At 38.8% G+C, this 24,174-nt stretch overlaps 1 protein-coding gene across 2 annotated transcripts in view; it reads left to right on the plus strand.

Moving 5' to 3' along the window:
- LOC140736008 (ubiquitin-conjugating enzyme E2 variant 1-like) overlaps window positions 1–24,174 on the plus strand; it is a 98,318-nt gene that overhangs the window by 68,082 nt on the left and 6,062 nt on the right. For both annotated transcript variants that reach the window (XM_073061684.1, XM_073061682.1), the window contains one exon: window positions 23,299–23,447. In XM_073061684.1, the coding sequence (XP_072917785.1) occupies window positions 23,299–23,447 (149 nt within the window). The remainder of the gene's footprint in view (window positions 1–23,298; window positions 23,448–24,174) is intronic.

Here is a 24,174-nt window from a genome sequence, read left to right on the forward strand (position 1 = left end):
TCACTTTTGTTCTTCTATTATTAATTTATTTTTATATTATTGTGACTAATTTTTTATGTATTGCATTGTACTGCTGCCACAAAACTGTAAATACAAGTTCTGCGAATTCACATTGGAATGAGCTACAGCACACTGCTTCCAGAGGATGATGTGGGAACCACTAAAAACAGCTCTGGATTTCAGTATTTTGCATGTATTTGCTTCAAAGTACACTTTCACTGTTTTACATTATAACAATATTGATAACTCATTTAAACAAAACCAAAGTCAAAGTAAACTTATCAAAGTACATTTACGTCACCATATACTAAAGATTCATTTTATTATAGAAATTTACAGGAAAATAATAGAATTTTTGTAAAACCATACCTAAATAAAGACTGACAACCAATGTGCAAATGAAGACAAATTGTGCAAGCAAACAAAAAACTTTTGAACAAATATATGAAAGCCAGGTGCCCATGAATTATTTGCATGTAAATCTTTATATCTTTTCTTTCTTTTTAAATCTTTTTATTAATTTTAAAACAAATGAAACATGAATACAGAGAGTTTGAGAGTACATAGTTAGTAGTTTAAATAAACATTCAAATAGATGATAATCCATATATAATAACCTCCCAAACTCATAGTAATTACGAACAAAAGAAGTAAAAAAAAACAAAAAAGTGGGGGGGGAACTAACCAACATGGGCCATTGCATTATGTCAAATATATACAGTAGTGCCAATAACTCCGTACCTCCATCCAAATAACTAAGTATAATAAAAGTGAGGTTTAGGAAAAGACAGTTTAACTCATATGAAAATGTTGAATAAATGGTCTCCAAGTTTCTTCAAATTTAACTGAAGGATCAAAGACAACACTTCTAATTTTTTCTAAGCTCAAACAGGAGATAGTTTGAGAAAACCACTGAAATATAGTTGGAGGATTAATTTCTTTCCAATTCAATAGAATAGATCTTCTAGCCATTAATGTAACAAATGCATTCATCCGTCGAGCTGAGGGGGATAAACGTCTATTATGCGCCATTGGTAAACTGAAAATTGCAGTAATAGGATGAGGTTGGAAATTGATATTCAGAACTGTTGAAATAATACAGAAAATATCTTTCCAGTAATTTTGCAAACAAGGGCAAGACCAAAACGTGGGTCAATGAAGCAACTTCAGAATGACATCTGTCACAGGTTGGATTAACATAAGAATAAAATCGAGCAAGTTTATCCTTAGACATATGAGCTCTATGTACAACTTTAAATTGTATTAGGGCATGTTTAGCACAAATAGAAGAAGAATTGACTAATTGTAAAATTTTCTCCCACTGCTCAGTGGGTATAAGACAATGAAGTTCTTTTTCCCATTCCTTTTTAATTTTTTCTGATACCTCTGGCTGTATTTTCATGATCATATTATAAATGGTAGCTACTAAACCCTTCTGACAAGGATTCAGAGCTAAAAAAAATTCCGTAATGTCCGATGGACATAATTTCGGAAAAGACTAACTTATTATTCAAGAAATTTCTAACTTGCAAATAACTAAAAAAAAATGAGTTTTAGGTAAATTATATTTATTAGATAGCTGTTCAAAGGACATAAAACTATTATCTAAAAATAGATCACGAAAACATGTTATACCTTTTGTTTTCCATAAAACAAAGGCTTGATCCATAAATCGGGCCGAAAAAGAAAGTTAGATATTATAGGGCTTGATAAGATAAACTTATTCAAGCCAAAAAATTTACGAAATTGAAACCATATTTGCAATGTATGTTTAACTATAGGATTAGTTATTTGTTTATTCAATTTAGATAAAGAAAAGGGAAGTGAAAATCCTAAAATTGAAAACAATGAAAAGTCTTGTACAGATTTACATTCCAAATCTACCCCTTGTGGGCAAGCTGCTATAGTCGATTCTTGTGTCCAAAATATTAAATATCGTATATTAACTGCCCAATAGTAAAATCTCAGGTTTGGCAAAGCCAAACCACCCTCCTTCTTAGGCTTCTGTAAGTATTTTTTACTTAGTCTAGGATTTTTATTCTACCACAGATAGGAAGATATTTTGGAGTCAATATCAAAAAAAGATTTAGGAATAAAAATTGGTAATGCTTGAAATAAATATAAGAATTTGGGTAATACCATCATCTTAATAGCATTAATTCGACCAACCAATGACAAAGATAATGGAGACCACCTGGTAACAAGTTGCTTAATTTGGTCAATTAAAGTTAAAAAATTAACTTTAAATAAATCTTTATGTTTTTTGGTAATTTTAATACCCAAATAAGTAAAATAATCTGTGACAACTTTAAATGGTAAATGTTTATAAATTGGAACTTGCATATTTAATGGAAATAATTTGTGCTTATTAAAATTCAATTTGTAACCAGAAAAGTTACTAAACTGAGCAAGCAAGGACGAAATAGCAGGAATCGATCTCTCAGGGTCGGATATGTATAGTAACAAATCATCAGCATATATTGATAACTTATACGTCCCTTCCCCACGAGTAATACCCAAAATATTAGGTGATTCACGAATGGCTATAGCTAAAGGTTCCAAAACAATGTCAAATAGTAAAGGACTTAAAGGACAGCCTTGCCTTGTACCACGGAATAACTGAAAAAAGGAGATCTTCGATTATTGGTAAAGACCGAAGCCAAGGGTTTATAGTATATTAATTTAATCCATGATATAAATTTCGAACTAAAATTAAAATGCTGCAATGTATTAAATAAATATGGCTATTCAACTCTATCAAATGCTTTTTCAGCATCTAAGGAAATGACACATTCTGGTATTTTGGATGAAGGAGTATAAATAATATTAATTAATTTTCTAATGTTAAAAGATGAGTAGCGGTTTTCAATAAATCCAGTCTGATCTTCAGAAATAATTCGAGGTAATATATTTTCTAATCTAGTGGCCAAAATTTTACTAAAAATCTTAAAATCCGTATTCAGCAAGGATATAGGCCAATAGGATGCACATTCAGTGGGGTCTTTATATCTTTTTTAAGAATTAAAGAAATAGAGGCTTCATAAAAAGATTGTGGCAATTTACCTATAGTTAACGCATCTTTAAAATTTTTACAAAGCCAAGGAGAGAGTATAGAGGAAAAGGATTAAAAAAATTCTACAGTATAACCATCCCAGGAGCTTTACCGGAAGTCATTGGAAAAAGTAGCCTCTTTTATTTCAGTTTCCGTAATAGGTGCATCTAGGAATACACTATCTTCTGTTGTTAATTTTGGGATATTCAATTTTCTTAAAAATTCATCTATTGTAGAAGAATCCTCAACAAATTCTGATTGATATAAAGAATTATAAAAATCATGAAAGGCTTTATTTATCTCTTTATGGTCGATCGACAGAGTGCCATCTGGTTTACGAATCCTAGTAATTTGTCGTTTAACCAAAGCAGTTTTCAATTGATTAGCCAATAATTTGCCAGACTTATCTCCATGTACATAAAACTGGGTTCTAGATTTAATTAACTGATTTTCAATTGAAGAGGATAATAACAAACTATGCTCCATTTGGAGTTCAACTCTTTCTTTATAAAGTTCTTTGCTGGGGGTCACTGAATAAATCTTATCAATTGCTTTGATTGTATCAACCAATGTTAATATTTTAGAATTAGTTTGTTTCTTAACTCCAGCAGAGTATGAAATAATCTGTCCACGAATAAATGCTTTAAAAGTGTCCCATAAAATTCCACTAGAGATCTCTGCTGTAGAATTTAAGAAAAACAAATCAATTTGTTGTTTAATAAAATTAAGAAAGTCTAAGTCCTGCAATAAAATAGAGTTGAACCTCCAATATTTAGCATTAGTAGATGAGTCCATTGTCTTAATAGATAGCTTCAAAGGTGCATGGTCAGAAATGGTAATGGAGTCATATTTACAATCAATAAAATCTGTAAGTAAACGGTGATCAATAAAAAAGTAATCAATTTTTGAATAATTATGATAAACATGAGAGAAGTATGAAAACTCTTTGTCATTGGGGTGTAAAAAACGCCAAATTTCGGAAATTCCAGAATCAATCATAAAGGAATTAATAAGAGAGGCTGATTTATTCGGAAGAGCTTGGGTGGGCTTAGATCTATCCATCGAAGGGTTTAAGCAACAGTTAAAATCCTCACCCATTATCAGCATGTACTGATTCAAATTAGGAAAGGATGTAAATAGACACTTAAAAATTTCAGGACAATCAGTGTTTGGAGCATAAACATTAACTAAAACAACTTTTTGATCAAAAAGTAGACCAGTAATAAGCAAAAATCTACCTTGTGGGTCTGAAATTGTTTCATAGTGTATAAAGGAGGTTGAAGAATCTATAAAAATGGAAACGCCTCTTTGGCTTGGGAATTCGAGTGATACTATTTGCCTTTCCAAAACCTAGAAAAACGTTGACTATCCACCTTCCTCACATGAGTCTCTGGTACAAAGATAATATTAGCATTCATTCTGTGGAATACTTTGAATATTTTTTTCCGTTTGATCGGATGATTTAAACCATTAGTATTCCAAGAAACAAAATTAATAATCTTATCCATATTGCCAATATTTATTACAATTAACACAAGGTTTAAAAAAAAGATGAACTCATGAATCCGGAAGAGGGAAGTAAGTTCAAGGAGGAACCGGAAGTCATGACACTGCAACCATTTTGTAGTTTCGAGTCAGCCCATGAAGTAAAACTAAGCGTGAAGCAAACAAAAAGAAAAATCTCCCTCCCTTCACCCTCAAAACCCCAAGAAAAAAGCCAAAAAGAGGCAAGCAAGCAATCTAATACTAAATTTACCCCCCGTCTCAAGATGGCAACCCAAACAAAAAAAGTTAAATAAAAGATACAAACCACCCATATTATAAGAAAGGGTTAGTATAACAAAGATTAAAGTATAAAATTAGTATTATATATATAAAACAAAAGGATTTAAAAAAATTAAAATGATAAAACCCATAAATGGATAATATTGTATTACTGTTTTAAAAGAAAGTCCTTAATCTTTATATCTTTTATCTGCTTTTCATAACAAAATGAGGTATCTTAACTTTTTTTTACTTCCCTAGTACTAGCTTTCTTCTGGACAACTCCACTGCAAGAATACTAGCAATTCTAACTTATTGGGTTCAACAATATCATAACGAAACTGCGTATTATTAATATGCTCCAAAATGCAGCCCAGCTCCTGACACCTCTTTGACAATGTTAAAAATGGCAAGCTAAGCCCATATTCCACTATTTTCATTGTAGTTGCAAAGGAAAGAAGGCGTACAGTGTATTGGCCTTCATTCGTGGAATTGAATTTAGGATCTGAGAAGTAATGTTGCAGCTATATAGGACCCTGGTCAGATCCCACTTGGAGTACTGTGCTCAGTTCTGGTCGCCTCACTACAGGAAGGATGTGGAAGCCACAGAAACGGTGCAGAGGAGATTTACAAGGATGTTGCCTGGATTGGGGAGCATGCCTTATGAGTATAGGTTGAGTGAACTTGGTCTTTTCTCTTTGGAGTGATGGAGGATGAGAGGTGACTTAATAAAGGTGTATAAGATGATGAGAGGCATTGATCGTGTGGATAGTCAGGGGCTTTTTCCCAGGGCTGAAATGGTTGCCACAAGAGGACACAGGTTTAAGGTTCTGGGAGTAGGTACGGAGGGGATGTCAGGGGTAAGTTTTTCACTCAGAGAGCGGTGAGTGCATGGAATGGGCTGCCAGCAATGGTGGTGGAGGCGGATATGATAGGGTCTTTTAAGAGACTTTTGGATAGGTACATGGAGCTTAGAAAAATAGAGGGCTATGGGTAAGCCTCGTAATTTCTAAGGTAGGGACATGTTCGGCACAACTTTGTGGGCCCATATTGTGCTGTAGGTTTTCTATGATATATTATGCATGGGATGATGGTTGGTGCATTGAATCTATGCTAGTTTGCTTAGCAACTCATGTCTTCCTACCAAAGTTGCCTTTAACCTATGTCCCCTTCTCTCCTTCTCCTCCCTATGATTTCTACCTCTTGCCAATTCACTAGGGAAAGTAACCTACAAATTGCAGATTTTGGGATACAAAAGAGAACTTGAAGCACTTGGCAAAAAATCCAGGTGGTCACTGGAATAATGTGCAAGCTTCACACAGTACTGGCAATCAGAATTGAACTCTTCAATACGTACAAACAAGCTGGAGGAACTCAGCAGGTCGGGCTGAGACCCTTCGTCAGGACTGACAATGGTTTGATGTTTTTTGGTGGGGTCCTGTTCCCAAAACGTTGACTGCTCATTTCCAGGGATGCTGCCCGACCTGCTGAGTTCCTCCAGCTTGTTTGTACATGTTGATATGACCACAGCATCTGCAAGTGTACTTTGTGTTTAGAATTGAACTCTTGGTTGCCGACAATGAGGCAGCACAGCAGCCCTAATAACTATCATTGTCACCTTGTTATGTTTGGCACTTTTTGATAGTTGGTTTTCTGTAATAGAAGGAAAATATGCTACTTGTCTTCAGAAATTCTTCTGCTCTTTCACAATAACTGGATGCGTGATGTGCTCAGAGGTATTGAGATGTTGTGTAATCCTAAACCGAATTCAATTGTTCATTCTATTCTGACAGGGTTCTTAATTCCAAGCTGTGTATTTTAGGACAGAACAAACAGCATTTTGCGAGCTATACAAATCTTCTAGCTGGGATTGAGTTAGGGTAGTAGTTTGATTACTTTGGCTGCAGATTATTCCACTTGGAGTTTTTGCACATCTCTTCGTGTCTGTTACTAGAAATTTCCAAACTGAGCCAGATCCATTCCCCTGCTCCAAAATGAGCATTGTGCCAAGGACTGACTAGTAGGACCTTGAAAGCTCTTGTACTGAGTAAGAGTGAGGACACCAAAGAACATTACATTAAGCGTTTTTGAGTGGGAGCAAAAGACCAATGACCATAGTTGTCCTCACCATTTGTGAGGATATGTACTGAGACAGAATATTGAGGAAGCAGAGTGATGTCAAGTGGCATACTATGCATTCAAGGAAATGGAGGAAACAGGTATTATAATTTTGAAGTTTATTTTGGTGTTCAAGTTATTAATTATATCTTGGCTAACATTAGAAAGTCCAGGGGCTTTCTGCCTTTGGTTTTGTTTTATAAATGTTGACAATTCTGAGCAATGACACCAACTCCCACCTATCAACCCATCAAACTGCACTCCCTACCCACACAACATATTCTCACTTCTCTCTTTGGTTTCCTCAAAGATGAGATTGCAGAGGCCTGCATTCTAAGGATTTTGTGTTGGAATTCACATACTCAGTGGCCACTTTTATTAGGTACAATTGTACACCTCACCAATGCAGATATCTAAGCAGTCAATCATGTGGCAGTAACTCAATGCATAGAAGCATGCAAACATAGTCAAGAAGTTCAGCTGTTGTTAAGACCAAGCATCAGAATGGGGAAGAAATGTGACTTAAGAGACTTTGATCGAGGTGGCTGAGTACCAGAAGCTGTTCATCCTTTGGGATTTTCATGCACAACAGTCGCTGGAGTTTGCAGAAGTTCCCACCCTTTTTTACAACATGGACCTGTGGACCCCAGGTTGGGAATCCCTGATTTAAAGGTCCTTTTTTTTATGGTGTTGTTAACAATCTGTTCACTGTTACTGCATGATAACATTTTACAACCCTAACAAAAATACAGTTTTCCCTGTATATTACTCAAGATTATCTTTGTTCACTGATTGGTCATGTCTGATCTCCAACTACAAACTCCATTTCCAGAAAAGTTGGGATATTTTCCAAAATGCAATAAAAACAAAGATTTGTGATGTTAATTCACATCAACCTTTATTTAACTGACAAAAGTACAAAGAAAAGATTTTCAATAGTTTTACTGACCAACTTAATTGTATTTTGTAAATATACATAAATTTAGAATTTGATGGCTGCAGCACACTCGACAAAAGTTGGGACAGAGTTAAAATAAGATTGAAAAGTGCACAGAATATTCAAGTAACACCGGTTTGGAAGACTCCACATTAAGCAGGCTAATTGGTAGCAGGTGAGGTCTCATGACTGGGTATAAAAGTAGCATCCATCAAAGGCTCAGTCTTTGCAAGCAAGCATGGGTCGTGGCTCACCACTTTGTGCCAAAATTCGTGAGAGAATTGTTAGTCAGTTCAAAAGGAACATTTCCCAACGCGAGATTGCAGAGAATTTAGTTCTTTCAACATCAACAGTACATAATATTGTGAAAAGATTCAGAGAATTCAAAGACACCTCAGTGCGTAAAGGGCAAGGTCGGAAACCACTGTTGAATGCACGTGATCTTCGAGCTCTCAGGCGGCACTGCCTAAGAAACCGTCATGCTACTGTGACAATTATAGCCACCTGGGCTCGGGAGTACTTCGGAAAACCATTGTCACTTAACACAGTCCGTCACTGTATCCAGAAATGCAACTTGAAACTGTATTACGCAAGGAGGAAGCCATACATCAACTCTATGCAGAAACGCCAGCGAGTTCTCTGGGCCCGAGCTCATCTCAGATGGACCGAGAGACTGTGGTACTGTGTGCTGTGGTCAGATGAGTCCACATTTCAGCTAGTTTTCAGAAAAAACGGGTGTCGAGTTCTCCGTGCCAAAGATGAAAAGGAACATCCTGATTGTTATCAGCAAAGTGCAAAAGCCAGCATCTGTGATGGTATGGGGGTGCATCAGTGCCCATGGCATGGGTGAGTTGCATGTATGTGAAGGTACCATTGACTCTGAGGTGTATATTAGGATTTTAGAGAGACATATGTTGCCATCAAGGCGAAGTCTCTTCCCAGGACGTCCATGCTTATTTCAGCAGGACAATGTCAGACCATATTCTGCACGGGCTACAACAGCATGACTTTGTAGACACAGAGTGCGTGTGCTTGACTGGCCTGCTGCCAGTCCAGATCTATCTCCTATTAAAAATGTATGGCGCATCATGAAGAGGAGAATCAGGCAACGGAGACCACGGACTGTTGAACAGCTGAAGTCTTATATCAAGCAAGAATGGACAAAATTTCCAATTGCAAATCTGCTACAATTAGTATCCTCAGTTCCAAAATGATTAAAAAGTGTTATTAAAAGGAAAGGTGATGTAACACAATGGTAAACATGCCTCTGTCCCAACTTTTGTTGAGTCTGTTGCAGCCATCAAATTCTAAATTTATATTTACAAAATACAATTAAGTTGGTCAGTAAAACTATTGAAAATCTTTTCTTTGTACTTTTGTCAGTTAAATAAAGGTTGATGTGAATTAACATCACAAATCTTTGTTTTTATTGCATTTTGGAAAATATCCCAACTTTTCTGGAAATGGAGTTTGTACATTTATATTTCTATCTTGCTTACCTGCTTTGGTCCACTAGGCCTGCAGTTAATTATTCTTAATGCTCTTCTTTCCCTCTGATAACCACTTATAAATTTTGCAGCAAGATTCCCCTGTATTTTGATTGGTAGAATAGTGTGAAATTTGAATGCCTGTAGCTTTAAATGACATTTGCTTTGCAGAATTGTATTGGCATTATTTTCTGATCATTTTGTCAATATTTTCCTTTCTGACCTTGTTGTGATTTATGAAACATTTTCCTGTATATGTTACCAGCGTGTCTCTTGTTTCACAAGGGGCCCAAATACCCTTAACAGCTGTACAACCATTAGAGATGCTTGTTGAACCATTAGCACTGCCCCCCACCACCACCACCACACCAGCCTCCTTTCATACAAACAGAAGCTGAAATGGGAGGTTCTTTGTGTACAGCATTCAAACCAGGTAGCCCTGACCTTCACAAGAAATAGAGATAGAACCTCTGTAAAGCTACCAGACATGCCAGGAAACAATACCAGTCCAAAACAGAGTCCCAGATCAGCTGTCGATGGTGGCAGGGCTTACATGTTATAATGGGCTACACAATGAAGTCCGGCAAAATTGCACACAACAGCACATCCCTTCCCATAGGCTTAATGCATTCTGTGCAAGTTTTGAACAGTAAAGGATTGCACCTGAACCCGCAGTCACTGTTGCAGATAGAAGATCAGTCTTCCAGAGTGTGAACTCTGAACTTGTCCTTCAGATGAGTTGGTGAGAGTATGTGCAGATGTTCTTAATGTCTCCTTGTTTCAGTCTGATGCTCCTACCCCCTCTGAATAGTGTTACCATCCCTGTATCTATGAAAAACAAGGTAATGTGGTAGGGCATTCAGGACATCAACTACAGGACAACGTCACCTGCCTGTACTTATGATGCCTCCCTCTCAGATGTGTTGAACAACTTCTAAGCTGGTTTCGAGGCAGAAAATGATGTGGTGGTGAGAAAGACCACTCCTCCTTCCAATGACCAGATGCTATGTCTTACCATGGCCGATGTGAGGAAAACTGTATGCAGAGTCAACCCACAGAAGGCTGCAGAATCAGACAATATTCCTGGCAGGGTGCTTAGAGGATGTGCAGAAGTGCTGGCAGATGTTTTCACTGACATCTTCAACATCTCCCTGAGCAGCGCCATTGTTCCAACGTGCTTCAAGGCTGCCACCATTGTCCCCGTGCCAAAGAAGTCTTCAGTGTCCTACCTCAACAACTACTGTCCTGTTGCAAGTGTTTCAAGAGGCTTGTCAAGAGGCACATAAAGACCCTGCTGTCCTCCTCACTGGATCCCCGCAGTCTGCATATCGTCCCAGCCGCTCAACAGACGACGTTATCGCCACCACCCTCCACCTGGCCCTCACCCTCCTGGACAAAAAAGACACATATGTTCGAATGCTGTTCATAGACTTCAGTTCAGCATTCAACGCAATCATTCCTGAACACCTGAATGGAAAGCTGAAACTTCTGGGCCTGAACACCTCCCTCTGCAACTGGATCCTAGACTTCCTGACTGGGAGACCTCAGAAAGAATGGATCGGAAGCAGCATCTCCAACACCATCACACTGAGCATGGGGCCCCCCAGGGCTGTGTGCTCAGTGCACTGCTGTTCACTCTGCTGACCCACAACTGTGCAACAACATACAGCTTGAATCACATCATCAAGTTTGCCGATGACATGACCGTGGTAGGTCTCATCAGCAAGAATGATGAGTCAGCTTACAGAGGAGGTGAAGTGGCTAACAGACTGGTGCAGAGCCAACAACCTGTCTCTGAATGTGAACAAAAGTAAAGAGATGGTTGTTGACTTCAGGAGAGCACGGAGCGACTGCTCTCCACTGAGCATCGATGGCTCCTTGGTAGAGATTGTTAAGAGCACCAGATTTCTTGATGTTCACCTGGCGGAGAATCTCACCGGGTCCCTCAACATCAGCTCCATAGCCAAGAATGCCCAGCAGCGTCTCTACTTTCTGCGAAGGCTGAGGAAAGTCCATCTCCCACCCCTCCATCCTCATCACATTCTACAGAGGATGTATTGAGAGCATCCTGAGCAGCTGCATCACTGCCTGGTTCGGGAATTGCACTGTCTTGGATCGCAAGATCCTGCAGGGGATAGTGAGGTCAGCTGAGAAGACCATTGGGGTCTCTCTTCCTGCTATTACAGACATTTACACCACACGCTGCACCCGCAAAGCTAACAGTCTTGTGAAGGACCCCATGCACCCCTCACACAAACTCCTCCCTCCTGCCATCTGGCAAAAGGTACTGAAGCATTTGGGCTCTAATGACCAGACTGTGCAACAGTTTCTTCCCCCAAGCCATCAACTCTTCAATACTCAGAGTCTAGACTGACATCCACATCATTTATTATTATATTGTAATTTGTCCTCTACTGTGCCTATTGTCTTTATTGATTATTGTACTGTCCTGCACTGTTTTATGCACTTCCTGTGCAGGTCTGTAGTCTAGTGCAGTTTTTATGTTGTTTTACATAGTCTAGTGTAGCCTTGTGCTGTCTCACATAGTCTAGTGTAGTTTTGTGTTTCATGTAGCACCAGGGTCCTGAAGGAACATTGTTTTGTTTTTACTGTGTACTGTACTAGCAGTTTATGGTTGATATGACAATAAACTTGACTTAATAATTACCGCCCTGTGGCTCTAACATTTACCAATGTGAAGTCACTTAACAAACTGATCACGGTGTGCGTTAACTCCAGCCTCGCAGATAACTAACCCACTGCAATTTGCTTACTGTCAAAATGGGCGTATAGCAACTGATATCTCCCTGGCCGTACCCTTACCTTTGGTGCATCTGGATATTAAAGACATCTTTGTTAGATTATTATTGACGACAGCTCCACTTTCAATACTAATTAAAACAAACTCTTCACCAAACCTGTGCAACTGGATCCTTAACTTCCTGGCCAACAGATCACAATCACTAAGAATAAGCAGGAAGACTGTCATCACCATCATTCTAAACTCTGGTGCTCCACAAGTTTGTATGGCCAGATTCTCAAATAACCGTGCATTGCATCAGTGGTATGCAGAAGTGCATCTCTGTATGCACAATATGTTGAACCTTGGAGTGGATGGGCTATAGCAGCAGATGACCATGAACATGCAGAAATGCACTCAGTAGCCACTTTACCATGTACCTGCTATACTTCATAAAGCGGCCACTGAGTGTATAAATATCCCTAGGTTTTCTAGTATGCATTTATTTATCCTGTGTTATATAAAAAGACTTGGGTTTGGTTTCTCTTTCATAAAGGCATGCTAACTGCCCTGTGATCATGCTTTTTGTGCTCTCTTACCACTTCCTTGATTGTGCATTTCAACATCTCAGCAGCTAATGTCAAAATAATTAGCTCATACAACATTATGGTAGTGTAGTGATTAGCACAATTTTTACAGACCTGAGTTCAATTTATCTTGCTGTTTGTAAGGAGTTTGTAAATTCTTCCCATGACCTCATGGGTTTTATCCAGGTGCTCCACTTTCCTCCCACAGTCCAAAGACGTACTGGTTGGTTGGTTATTGTAAATTGTCCAGTGATTAGGCTAGGATTAAATCAGTGGATTGCTGGGTAGCACAGCTCAAAGGTCCCATTCCAAGCTGTATCTCAATAGATAAAATTCAATCAGGTCAATTTGTTTAAATGGAACCTGTGGTGAATCATAAGGAAGATATAGAGTCAAAGACTTTAAGGCAAGTTCTTGGCTTGGTATCTAGTGATGAAGAAATTATATTTCCATGTTGAGCTGGTGTATTTGAAAGGAGAGTGCATTTGGCTATTCTCTTCCTCAGTGCAATGAACTGTCATTGGTGAAGTTTTGCTTATACAAAATTTTGAATGGACTGCAGTAAATTCAAACTAGACCTCAACTTTCAAAATTATCCAGGTTTGACTAGATGTGGGGTACAGTTATTGTGATCAAATACTGAGGTTCTGTGATATTTCTAAGCAAATTGTACTGACATGGATTTACTGAATTGGTTGTCTGTAGGTGATGATAGGCCACTTTGATATGCTGCAGTCTCTCAGTTCTCATACTTGGATCCCACAATCCATTTCCTGGTTAGAATTGTGTGTGACTTGAGGACACCTTGCCGGTGATGGTGCTGTCATGTGTGTCTGTTACATTATACTTCGTGAATATCATGGAGTTGGGAGTTATTCGAGTACACAAGATGGATGACTGACTGGTGGCAGAAAGGATGAATGCTTTCATGAGTTCATGTGCCAGGCAAGAGCAGTGTTTTAACCTGTGTGGTGTTGAGTTTCTTGATGTTTGTTTATTCAGGCAATTAAGTATTCCACTATGATCTTCTTTGTAGATGGTCAATTGGGGTGTCAGAAGGTCTCACATGAAGACAGCTACTGATCTGGTCTTTATGGCTGGTCCAGTTGAATTTCCTGTCAATGTCAAGTCTTAGAATGTTGATAGAGTGGTACTTGGTGATTGTAATGCCCTTGAATGGCAGAGGTAGCTTACTAGACCTCTGATGGAGATGTTGTTTGTGTGGGATGTGCGGTGTGATGCTTCTGGCCTCTTATGAGCTCATTACTGCAGGTTGTCAAGGACTTGCCTGTAGTCACAGACTGCTTCATTTGTTGAATATTTCCAGATGGAATTAATTGAACATTCCAGTCATGAGCAAACATCCCATTTCTGGTCTCGTGATGAAAGGAAGGTTATTGGTATACTGAAAACGATTGGGCCCAAGACACTGCCCTGAGAAGCAATTGTAGAGTGTTCTATGATTGAACTACAAGAACCTTATTACTTTTACTGTATTAGCATGTTTTCTCCCTAATGCCAATTTTGTTGAAGTTTCTCAGTGAGGCATTCTGTAGAGTACTTTCTTTGATGTCTAAAGGCAGTCACACTTCTGCCACCTGAAATTCTGCTTTTTAGCTCATTATTTGAACCAAGGCAGCGTTGAGGTCTGGAACAAAATGCCTTGGTAAAACCAAAATTGTTTGTTAGTGAGCAAATACTGACACCACTTTCAACCACTTAGCATTGCTGGTTAGAGAGGAGATTAACGCAATAGAAAGGAAGGACATTAGCCTGGAGGATGTGGAATCGATATGAGTAGAGCTGCATGACACTAAGGGGCAGAAAACGCTGGTGGGAGTTGTGTATAGCCCACCTAACAGTAGTAGTGAGGTTGGGGATGGCATTAAACAGGAAATTAGAAATGCGTGCAATAAAGGAACAGTAGTTATAATGGGTGACTTCAATCTACATATAGATTGGGTGAACCAAATTGGTAAGGGTGCTGAGGAAGAGGATTTCTTGGTATGTATGCAGGATGGTTTTCTGAACCAACATGTCGAGGAACCAACTAGAGAGCAGTCCATTCTAGATTGGGTATTGAGCAATGAGGAAGGGTTAGTTAGCAATCTTGTCGTGCGAGGCCCCTTGGGTAAGAGTGACCATAATATGGTGGAATTCTTCATTAAGATGGAGAGTGACATAGTTAATTCAGAAACAAAGGTTCTGAACTTAAAGAAGGGTAACTTTGAAGGTATGAGACATGAATTAGCTAAGATAGACTGGCAAATGATACTTCAAGAGTTGACGGTGGATATGCAATGGCAAGCGTTTAAAGATTGCATGGATGAACTACAACAATTGTTCATCCCAGTTTGGCAAAAGAATAAACCAGGGAAGGTAGTGCACCCTTGGCTGACAAGGGAAATTAGGGATAGTATCAAGTCCAAAGAAGAAACATATAAATTAGCCAAAAAAAGCGGCACACCCGAGGACTGGGTGAAATTCAGAGACCAGCAGAGGAGGACAAAGGGCTTAATTAAGAAAGGGGAAAAAGATTATGAGAGAAAGCTGGCAGGGAACATAAAAACTGACTGTAAAAGCTTTTATAGATATGTGAAAAGAAAAAGATTGGTCAAGACAAATGTAGGTCCTTTACAGTCAGAAACGGGTGAATTGATCATAGGGAACAAAGACATGGCAGGCCAATTGAATAACTACTTTGGTTCTGTCTTCACTAAGGAGGACATAAATAATCTTCCGGAAATAGTAAGGGACCGAGGGTCTGGTGAGATGGGGGAACTGAGGGAAATACATGTTAGTAGGGAAGTGGTATTGGGTAAATTGAAGGGATTAAAGGCAGATAAATCCCCAGGGCCAGATGGTCTGCATCCCAGAGTGCTTAAGGAAGTAGCTCAAAAAATAGTGGCTGCATTAGTGATAATTTTTCAAAACTCCTTAGATTCTGGATTAGTTCCTGAGGATTGGAGGGTGGCTGATGTAACCCCACTTTTTAAAAAAGGAGGGAGAGAGAAACCGGGGAATTATAGACCGGTTAGTCTGACATCGGTGCTGGGGAAAATGCTAGAGCAGGGGTGTCAAACTCATTTTAGGTCACGGGCCAGATTGAGCAAAATGCAGCTTCATGCGGGCCGGATCAGTCGGACGCGTGCAAACGCAGCTTTCGTTGCCTCCGTTTTTTCAGCCTGCTCTCATGTGTCTCAGTTTCTGCTATAACTACAGAGTGTTTCACTTTACAAATTCCGTTTCTTATGAAGAAGACTGCCGAATAAACACTAAAAACCCTGAAAACCTGGTACCTGAATAAACTCAGCATTAAGCCATATCATACGCCATAGGCGCTTCGATTACTGGGGCCAACTTTAATAGTAATTAGATATTGTCTCGCGGGCCAAAGATAATTCCACTGCGAGCCGGATTTGGTCCACGGGCCTTGAGTTTGACATATATGTGCTAGAGTATCAAAGATGTGATAACAGCACATTTGGAAAGAGGTGAAATCATCGGACAAAGTCAGCATGGATTTGTGAAAGGAAAATTATGTCTGACGAATCTTATAGAATTTTTTGAAGATGTAACTAGTAGAGTGGATAGGGGAGAGCCAGTGGATGTGGTATATTTAGATTTTCAAAAGGCTTTTGACAAGGTCCCACTCAGGAGATTAGTGTGCAAACTTAAAACACACGGTATTGGGGGTATGTTATTGATGTGGATAGAGAATTGGTTGGCAGACAGGAAGCAAAGAGTGGGAGTAAACGGGACCTTTTCAGAATGGCAGGCAGTGACTAGTGGGGTATCGCAAGGCTCAGTGCTGGGACCCCAGTTGTTTACAATATATATTAATGATTTAGACGAGGGAATTAAAAGCAGCATCTCCAAGTTTGCGGATGACACAAAGCTGGGCAGCGGTGTTAGTTGTGAGGAGGATGCTAAGAGGATGCAGGGTGACTTGGATAGGTTAGGTGAGTGGGCAAATTCATGGCAGATGCAATTTAATGTGGATAAATATGAGGTTATCCACTTTGGTTGCAAGAACAGGAAAACAGATTATTATCTGAACGGTGGCCGATTAGGAAAAGGGGAGATGCAACGAGACCTGGGTGTCATTGTACACCAGTCATTGAAGGTGGACATGCAGGTACAGCAGGCGGTGAGAAAGGCAAATGATATGTTGGCATTCATAGCAAAAGGATTTGAGTACAGGAGCAGGGAGGTTCTACTGCAGTTGTACAAGGCCTTGGTGAGACCGCACCTAGTGTGCAGTTTTGGTCCCCTAATCTGAGGAAAGACATTCTTGCCACAGAGGGAGTACAGAGAAGGTTCACCAGATTGATTCTTGGGATGGCAGGACTTTCATTTGAAGAAAGACTGGATCGACTCGGCTTATACTCACTGGAATTTAGAAGATTGAGGGGGGATCTTATTGAAATGTATAAAATTCTAAAGAGATTGGACAGGCTAGATGCAGGAAGATTGTTTCCAATGTTGGGGAAGTCCAGAACGAGGGGTCACAGTTTAAGGATAAAGGGGAAGCCTTTTAGGACCGAGATGAGGGAAAACTTCTTCACACAGAGTGTGGTGAATCTGTGGAATTCTCTGCCACAGGAAACAGTTGAGGCCGGTTCATTGGCTATATTTAAGAGGAAGTTAGATATGGCCCTTGTGGCTAAAGGGATCGGGGGGTATGGAGAGAAAGCAGGTACAGGGTTCTGAGTTGGATGATCAGCCATGATCATACTGAATGGCGGTGCAGGCTTGAAGAGCCAAATTGCCTACTCCTGCACCTATTTTCTGTGTTTCTAACCATTTTGCTGATGATTGAGAATAGACCTGAGGAAAATGTACATGGACAACATTCCATATTGGGCAAGTGCCAGTGTTTTAAAATTACTGGAATAGCTTGGTTAGTGTTATGACTTGTTCTAGTGCATGGACCTTCACTCACTTGCCTGCAGTTGATATTCTGAGATTGAAATTTTAGTGCTGCAATGGGCTTCCTTTGTTTTACACTTAGCATGCTTACGTTTTTTTCCGTTTTCTTATTCCCAGTTTGGAAAGCACTAAATGACCAAACGCTCCCTTGTCATTTAGATTGTCTTTTGACATGAATTTTGCCATTTACACTTGTATTTAGGTGAACCTTGCTCTCTCCTAGTAAAATTGCTCATTGTTCACCTGACCATCAGGATAATGGGGTGGTATGGTAGTGTAGCAGTTGCTGTAACACTGTTAGAGTGCCAGTGCCTGGGTTCAATTCTGCTGTTGTCTGTATGGAGTCTCTATGTTCTCCCCATGACCACATGGGTTTCCTCCCACATTCCAAAGGTGCAGGAGTTAGTAGGTTAATTGGTCACATGGGTGTCATTGGGCTCATCAGGCAAACTGTATCTCAAAATTTTAAAAGAACCCTATTCTTTGTTGTAAGCTATGGCCTTTTCTCTCTCCTCTGTCCTGCAAGAAAGAGAACCTTGGTCTTTTGATCTTCAGCTTGAAAGTATCTGATTAACATCTGGGTTTTCCACTCCCCTGTTTTACCACTCTGGCAACCTTTTGACATTCCCTTCTAGCCAAGCACTGAACTAGACTTCTCATATCTCCTTGCTGAAAACCACAATTCTATTATCACCAAGCTTCAAACAAACATCCCCCCAATGGTTGCTAAGACCTTCAAGTGGTTCTCATCAAACACTTGCTTCTCATGTCTTTCCAAAGCCTTGCTTTTCTCGAAATTACTGGATGTGCTATTGCAAGTTAAGTCCATGTTTATTTCCAGAACTTCATGAACATATCCCACCAATTGGACATGTGCTACTCGGTAGGAAATTGTCTATTACTAAACTCAAGAATGACAATAAAAAAGCTGGCGATGTGTCCACAGATATGGTTTGACCTGCTGAGGGTTGCAAGTAGTTTGAATTGTTCCTAAATAAGTTTGTGATGGATAAACTGTGTAGTTGACTTCACCACTCTTCTAGTGTTTCTAAGCTGTAATTCTGTAGGTGTGCACTGATGACATGGTCCATTTAAGCACCCCAGCTTTTGCCATAGGTGTCTCGTATTTGTCTAGCTGCTTGTTTAATATCTATTGATTGAGTAGAATTTAACTTCAGTTATTCACAACCATGGCTGTTGTCCCTGTGAATAGCTCTCCGTTTTTCTTCATGAGCAATCCAAATTTTCTTCAGCCTTCATTATGGACTAGGAAAGTTGAAAGCCATGTTTCAAAATATGGCTTCTCTCAATCAGAATAGCACTTGGGTCAAGTGTTTCAGATCAGGAAGGTTTTTGTAGCTTGACCAGAAGGAATTCCTCTATCTGAAATCTAATGGATGTTCTAGCTGACCTTTGCTATCAGCCTACTTATCCAAAATTCTGCCTTATGTATTTTACCTTTCTCATCCATTGTTCCTTTCCTTGCCACTACATTAATGCCATCTCCTTACATCTGTAAAATTGTGGCCAATTATTGAAAAGCCAGCTATGGAGAACTTGATATTTTCATTATGAAAGTGCAAGAGTTTTTAATTAAATGCCAAAGAAGATATTTATAGACCTATTGGGTAAGTCACTGCTTGGTCAGTGTATGGAACCACTGACCACTCATTACATAACTAGGTCTTGCTTTCAGCTTATTTTATAGAATGTTTTAAAACCATAAATGGCTGTATTAATTGAAGATATAAGATCCACCTTGGCAAATATTTAATACTTTTTAAAATGGAGTACTTTTTATATAAAAAAACAAACTACTTAAATTAACTAAATGAGTATTTTGCATCAGTCTTCACTGTGGAAGATGCTAGCAGTGCACCAGATTTTGAAGGGTGTGAGGGAAGAGAAGCGAGTGCAGTTACTATTACAGAGAAGGTGCTCAAAAAGCTGAAAGACCTAAGGTTCTGAAAGAAGTAGCAGTACAGGTTTTGGAGGCATTAGTAATGAACTTTCAAAAATCATTGGACTCTGGCATAGTGCTTCGGGACTAGAAAGGAGGAAGGCAGCAGAAAGGAAATTATAGACCAGTTAGCCCGACTCAGTGGTTGGGAAGATGTTGGAGTCAGTTGTTAAGGATGAGGTTATGGAGTACTTGGTGACATGGGACAAGATAGGACAAAGCACATTCTCCATAAGGGAAAATCTTGCTTGAAGAATCTGTTGTTCTTTGAGGAGACTACAAGTAGGATAGAGAAAGGGGATGCAGTGAGTGTTGTATATTTGGACTTTCAGAAGGCCTTTGACAAGGTGCTACACATGAAGCTGCTTACCAAGTTAAGAAACCATGGTATTACAGGAAAGTTACTGGTATAGTTAGAGCATTGGCTGATCGGTAGGAAGCAGTGAGTGGACTAAAAAGATCCTTTTCTGGTTGGCTGCCAGTGAGTCGTGGTTTTCCGAGGGGTTGGTGTTGGGATGACTCCTTTTTATGCTGTAGATGATTTAGATGATAGAATAGATGGCTTTGTTGCCAAGTTTGCAGATGATATGAAGATTGGTGGAGAGGCAACTAGTGTTGAGGAAACAGGTAGGTTGTAGAAGGATTTACACAGATTAGGAGAATGGGCAAGAGAGTGGCAAATGAAAGACAATGTTGGAAAATGTATGATCATGCACTTGGGTAGTAGAAATAAATGTGCAGACTATTCTCTAAATGGGGAGGAAATCCAAAAATGTGAGTTGCAAAGGGACTTGGGTGCCCTTGCTAAAGGTTAACTTGCAGGTTTAGTTGCTGGTGAGGAAGGTAGATGTAATGTTAGCATCCATTTCAAGAGGTCTAGAATATAAGAGCAAGGGTGTAATGCTGAGGCTTTATAAGGCACTGGTGAGGGCTTACCTTGAGTATTTTGAACCGTTTTGGGCTCCTCATCTAAGAAAAGATGTGCTAGCATTGGAGAGGGTTCAGAGGAGGTTCACAAGGATGATTCTAGGAATGAAAGGGTTATTATACGAGGAATCTTTGATAGCTCTGGGCCTTTACTCACAGGAATTTAGATGGATGAGTGGGGGGTTCTCATTGAAACCTTTTGAATGTTGAAAGGCCTAGACAGAGTAGATAGAAAAAGATGTTTCCTGTGGTGGGGGAGTCTAGGACAAGAGGGCACAGCCTCTGTGTCCATTTAAAACAAAGTTTTTTTTTAAGCTAGAGGGTGTTGAATTTGTGGAACGTATTACCACAGGCGGCTGTGGAGGCAAGGTCGCTGAATTTATTTAAACTAGAACTTTGATAGGTTTGTGATTTTATTCATTCAAGCTAGAAGGCAGTACAGGTGGCCCCCATTTTTCGAACGTTCGCTTTACAACAGCTCACTGTTACGAAAGACCTACATTAGTACCGGTTTTCGCTAACCAAAGAGGATTTTTGCTTTTACAAAAAAAAGATGCCCGCTTTATACATGTGTTTACCCTAAGAAAGACTACCATGACCCTGAAGCCTTGTACGGGCAGTTGTGTGCGTATGTGTGTATGTGCTGAATTTTTTCTCTCCAAATCGATTTTGGGTCGCTGTCTTCCCTATACTGATAAGTGAAACTACACCGTACATACAATATTTCTACTTTATATAGGCTGTATATTTATCATATCATTACTGCTTTTACTATATGTTTGTGTTATTTTAAGTTTTATGTGTTATTTGGTTTGATTTAGTAGGTTATTTTTTGGGTCTGGGAACACTCAAAAAATTTTCCCATATAAATTTATGGTAATTGCTTCTTTGCTTTACGAAATTTTGGCTTGCAAACAGTTTCATAGGAAGACTCTGCCTTCGGATGGCGGGGGAAACCTGTATTAGGGAACTATGCATTTGTTTTATGTTTCACTCGCACTTCAATCTGGGAAGAAGTTCTATTAGCTAATAATTATGAATTATTTCTGCCATTGCTCTGAACTGCTATGAAAATTGTAACTTTGCCATAAGTATGTGTTGTATCCTATAGGTTTGTGCCAAAACGATAATTGCAATAAGTAAACTATAGAAATGTAGTACTTTTGCAGACCAGCAGTACTTTTTTTTAATCATTGAACATTGCACTGCCTGTTTTTCCATAAATAATATTATATTTTTTGTATCTTTTGTATCTTTGTTACTTTTGGCTAGAAGGATTTAAGTAGAACCGTTATTCTAATGTTTGAGTAGTTGGTTTTCATTTCTAATTTTGATTAAAGCGTTTTAAAGCATTAATAGTTAGAGACTGATTAGTAAATCCCCTGAGACCTGTTTATCGTTTAAGCTCTACTGAAGATGGAGAATATGACATTTACTTTTTTTTTGGAGTTTTGGAGACAGTATGCAGATTAAACATATGTTTACTCCTTCAGAAATTATCTGTGCACTAAAAATAAAATCTCTGCAGTTTTTATGAGTTTGGGTGCTTCATCAAAGGTGTGTATTTACATTTTATTAAACATTTTTGTAATTCTCTTCCAGTAATTGACATGTAGTTGAAGGTTACATCGTAACAGTTAAAGTCATGCCCACAACTCTGTCGTTATATTGATTTATCAGGGCAACTGATGACTGACCATTATTAGTCTTATATTGCACTAATATTTTCAATGAGTTGTACAAATATTTCAGATTTTCCCAGGCAATATCTTTCCAAAGTGCAAAGCTGTAGTAATTTTATGAATATTGTCTCTAAACTTTGGGTTTCTTGCTGGCCTTTTTTCTTCCTCACTGAAGATTACCTTAGACCAGGGGTGTCAAACTCATTTTAGGTCATGGGCCGGATTGAGCAAAATGCAGCTTCATGCGGGCCGGATCAGTCGGACGCGTGCGAACGCAGCTTTCGTTGCCTCCGTTTTTTCAGCCTGCTCTCATGTGTCTCAGTCTCTGCTATAACTACAAAGTGTTTCACTTTACAAATTCTGTTTCTTATGAAGACTGCCGAATAAACACTAAAAACCCTGAAAACCTGGTACCTGAATAAACTCAGCATTAGCCATATCATACGCCATAGGTGCTTTGATTACTGGGGCCAGCCTTAATAGTAATTAGATATTATCTCGCGGGCCAAAGATAATTCCACCGTGGGCCGGATTTGGCCCGCGGGCCTTGAGTTTGACATATATGCCTTAGATTAGTGGAATTGTCATTGGTTAATCAAACCAAAGAAGATGCATGCCATAAATTTTTGTATGGACATGAGAACTTCTGTAGCTTTACAGAATGGGGAAAATAAACATCTCTTGCATCAAAAGGATAGGATATATCTCTTACATCACAAAGAAGTGGCATATTGGATAGAAAGCAAATGTTAATGTCCAAAGGAAGTTTGTAACTGGAACTCTGTTATTGGATTTGGCTTAATGTCAATCCTTAGCTTTTCATGGTGTCTTTTTTTGGCAGCATGGAGTGATGGAATGAATTTCTCATTTTGTAGTACAGTTCTTCAAATGTATCATAATTTGAAAGTTAGCAATAGAAGTTTCTTTAACTGTATGTTAAGCGTAAAACTAATCAAAGAACTGCTACAGATCTGAAATACAAACATTAAAAATGTTTAACAGATCAGACAACTGGAAGAAAAAACGGTCAATGTTTTAGCTGCTTTTTCCTTCACAGATGCTGCCTGACCCTCTTGTATATAAAACTCTTTAATTTGTACTGTCTATTACAGCTGTAACAGTTCCACGTAATTTTCGCCTTTTGGAAGAACTAGAAGATGGCCAGAAGGGAGCAAGTGATGGGACAGTAAGTTGGGGGCTTGAAGATGATGAAGATATGACACTTACGAGGTGGACAGGGATGATTGTTGGACCTGCCAGAGTAAGTAAGGTTTTAAAAAAAGCTTACTGATTGCAGTAATAATTATCTAGTTTCTTGGGATTCATATGATTTGAGTCTAATGTTTTGTGTAAAGAAAATGTAAGATTCTGAGTACAGGAGAAATGTACAAAACACCAGGTCAGGTTCTGTTCTTGTATTAAAAAAGAAACAGAAGTTCATTTTATTTGTTCTAGATTCATTTAAATTGTGGCTCATCTAATTCAGTTATGCTATTTGCATTTGTTCTAAATTTGCTGAATTTCTTGGTAATCTAGCATGTACAGACTCAAATTGATTCAGCCTTTATATACTTACGAAAAGTGAATAAAAATATGTAGCCCCCACCTTTTTAAGAATACAAATGCCTGAGATAATTGGCTTGAGTGATCATTTGTGCATATCATCTTTTACAAGATGCTGTTTAGCAAATTGTTTCTAGAAATCTGTTTTAGTTTTACAAACTAATGTTATTTGAAATGGATTTCAGTATTTGTGTACACAATTGTTTTATATATCATACTTGCCACATGGGTGGGGGCAGCTCAACCCATCTACTCCATGATTGCTCTCAGTTCAATCCTGTTCCTCCACTTATTTCCCTGACTTTTCTCAAACCCATCAAATTGCAATGATTATTTAAAATTTGGCTTTGGATGACCAAATTCAATATCAAATTAATGTTAGTTTGCAGTTCAGGTTAGTAAAGTTTTAAAGTGATAAAAGTTTT

Source organism: Hemitrygon akajei, chromosome 11 (assembly GCF_048418815.1).
Source record: "Hemitrygon akajei chromosome 11, sHemAka1.3, whole genome shotgun sequence".
In the NCBI taxonomy this organism is placed as follows: Eukaryota; Metazoa; Chordata; class Chondrichthyes; order Myliobatiformes; family Dasyatidae; genus Hemitrygon; species Hemitrygon akajei.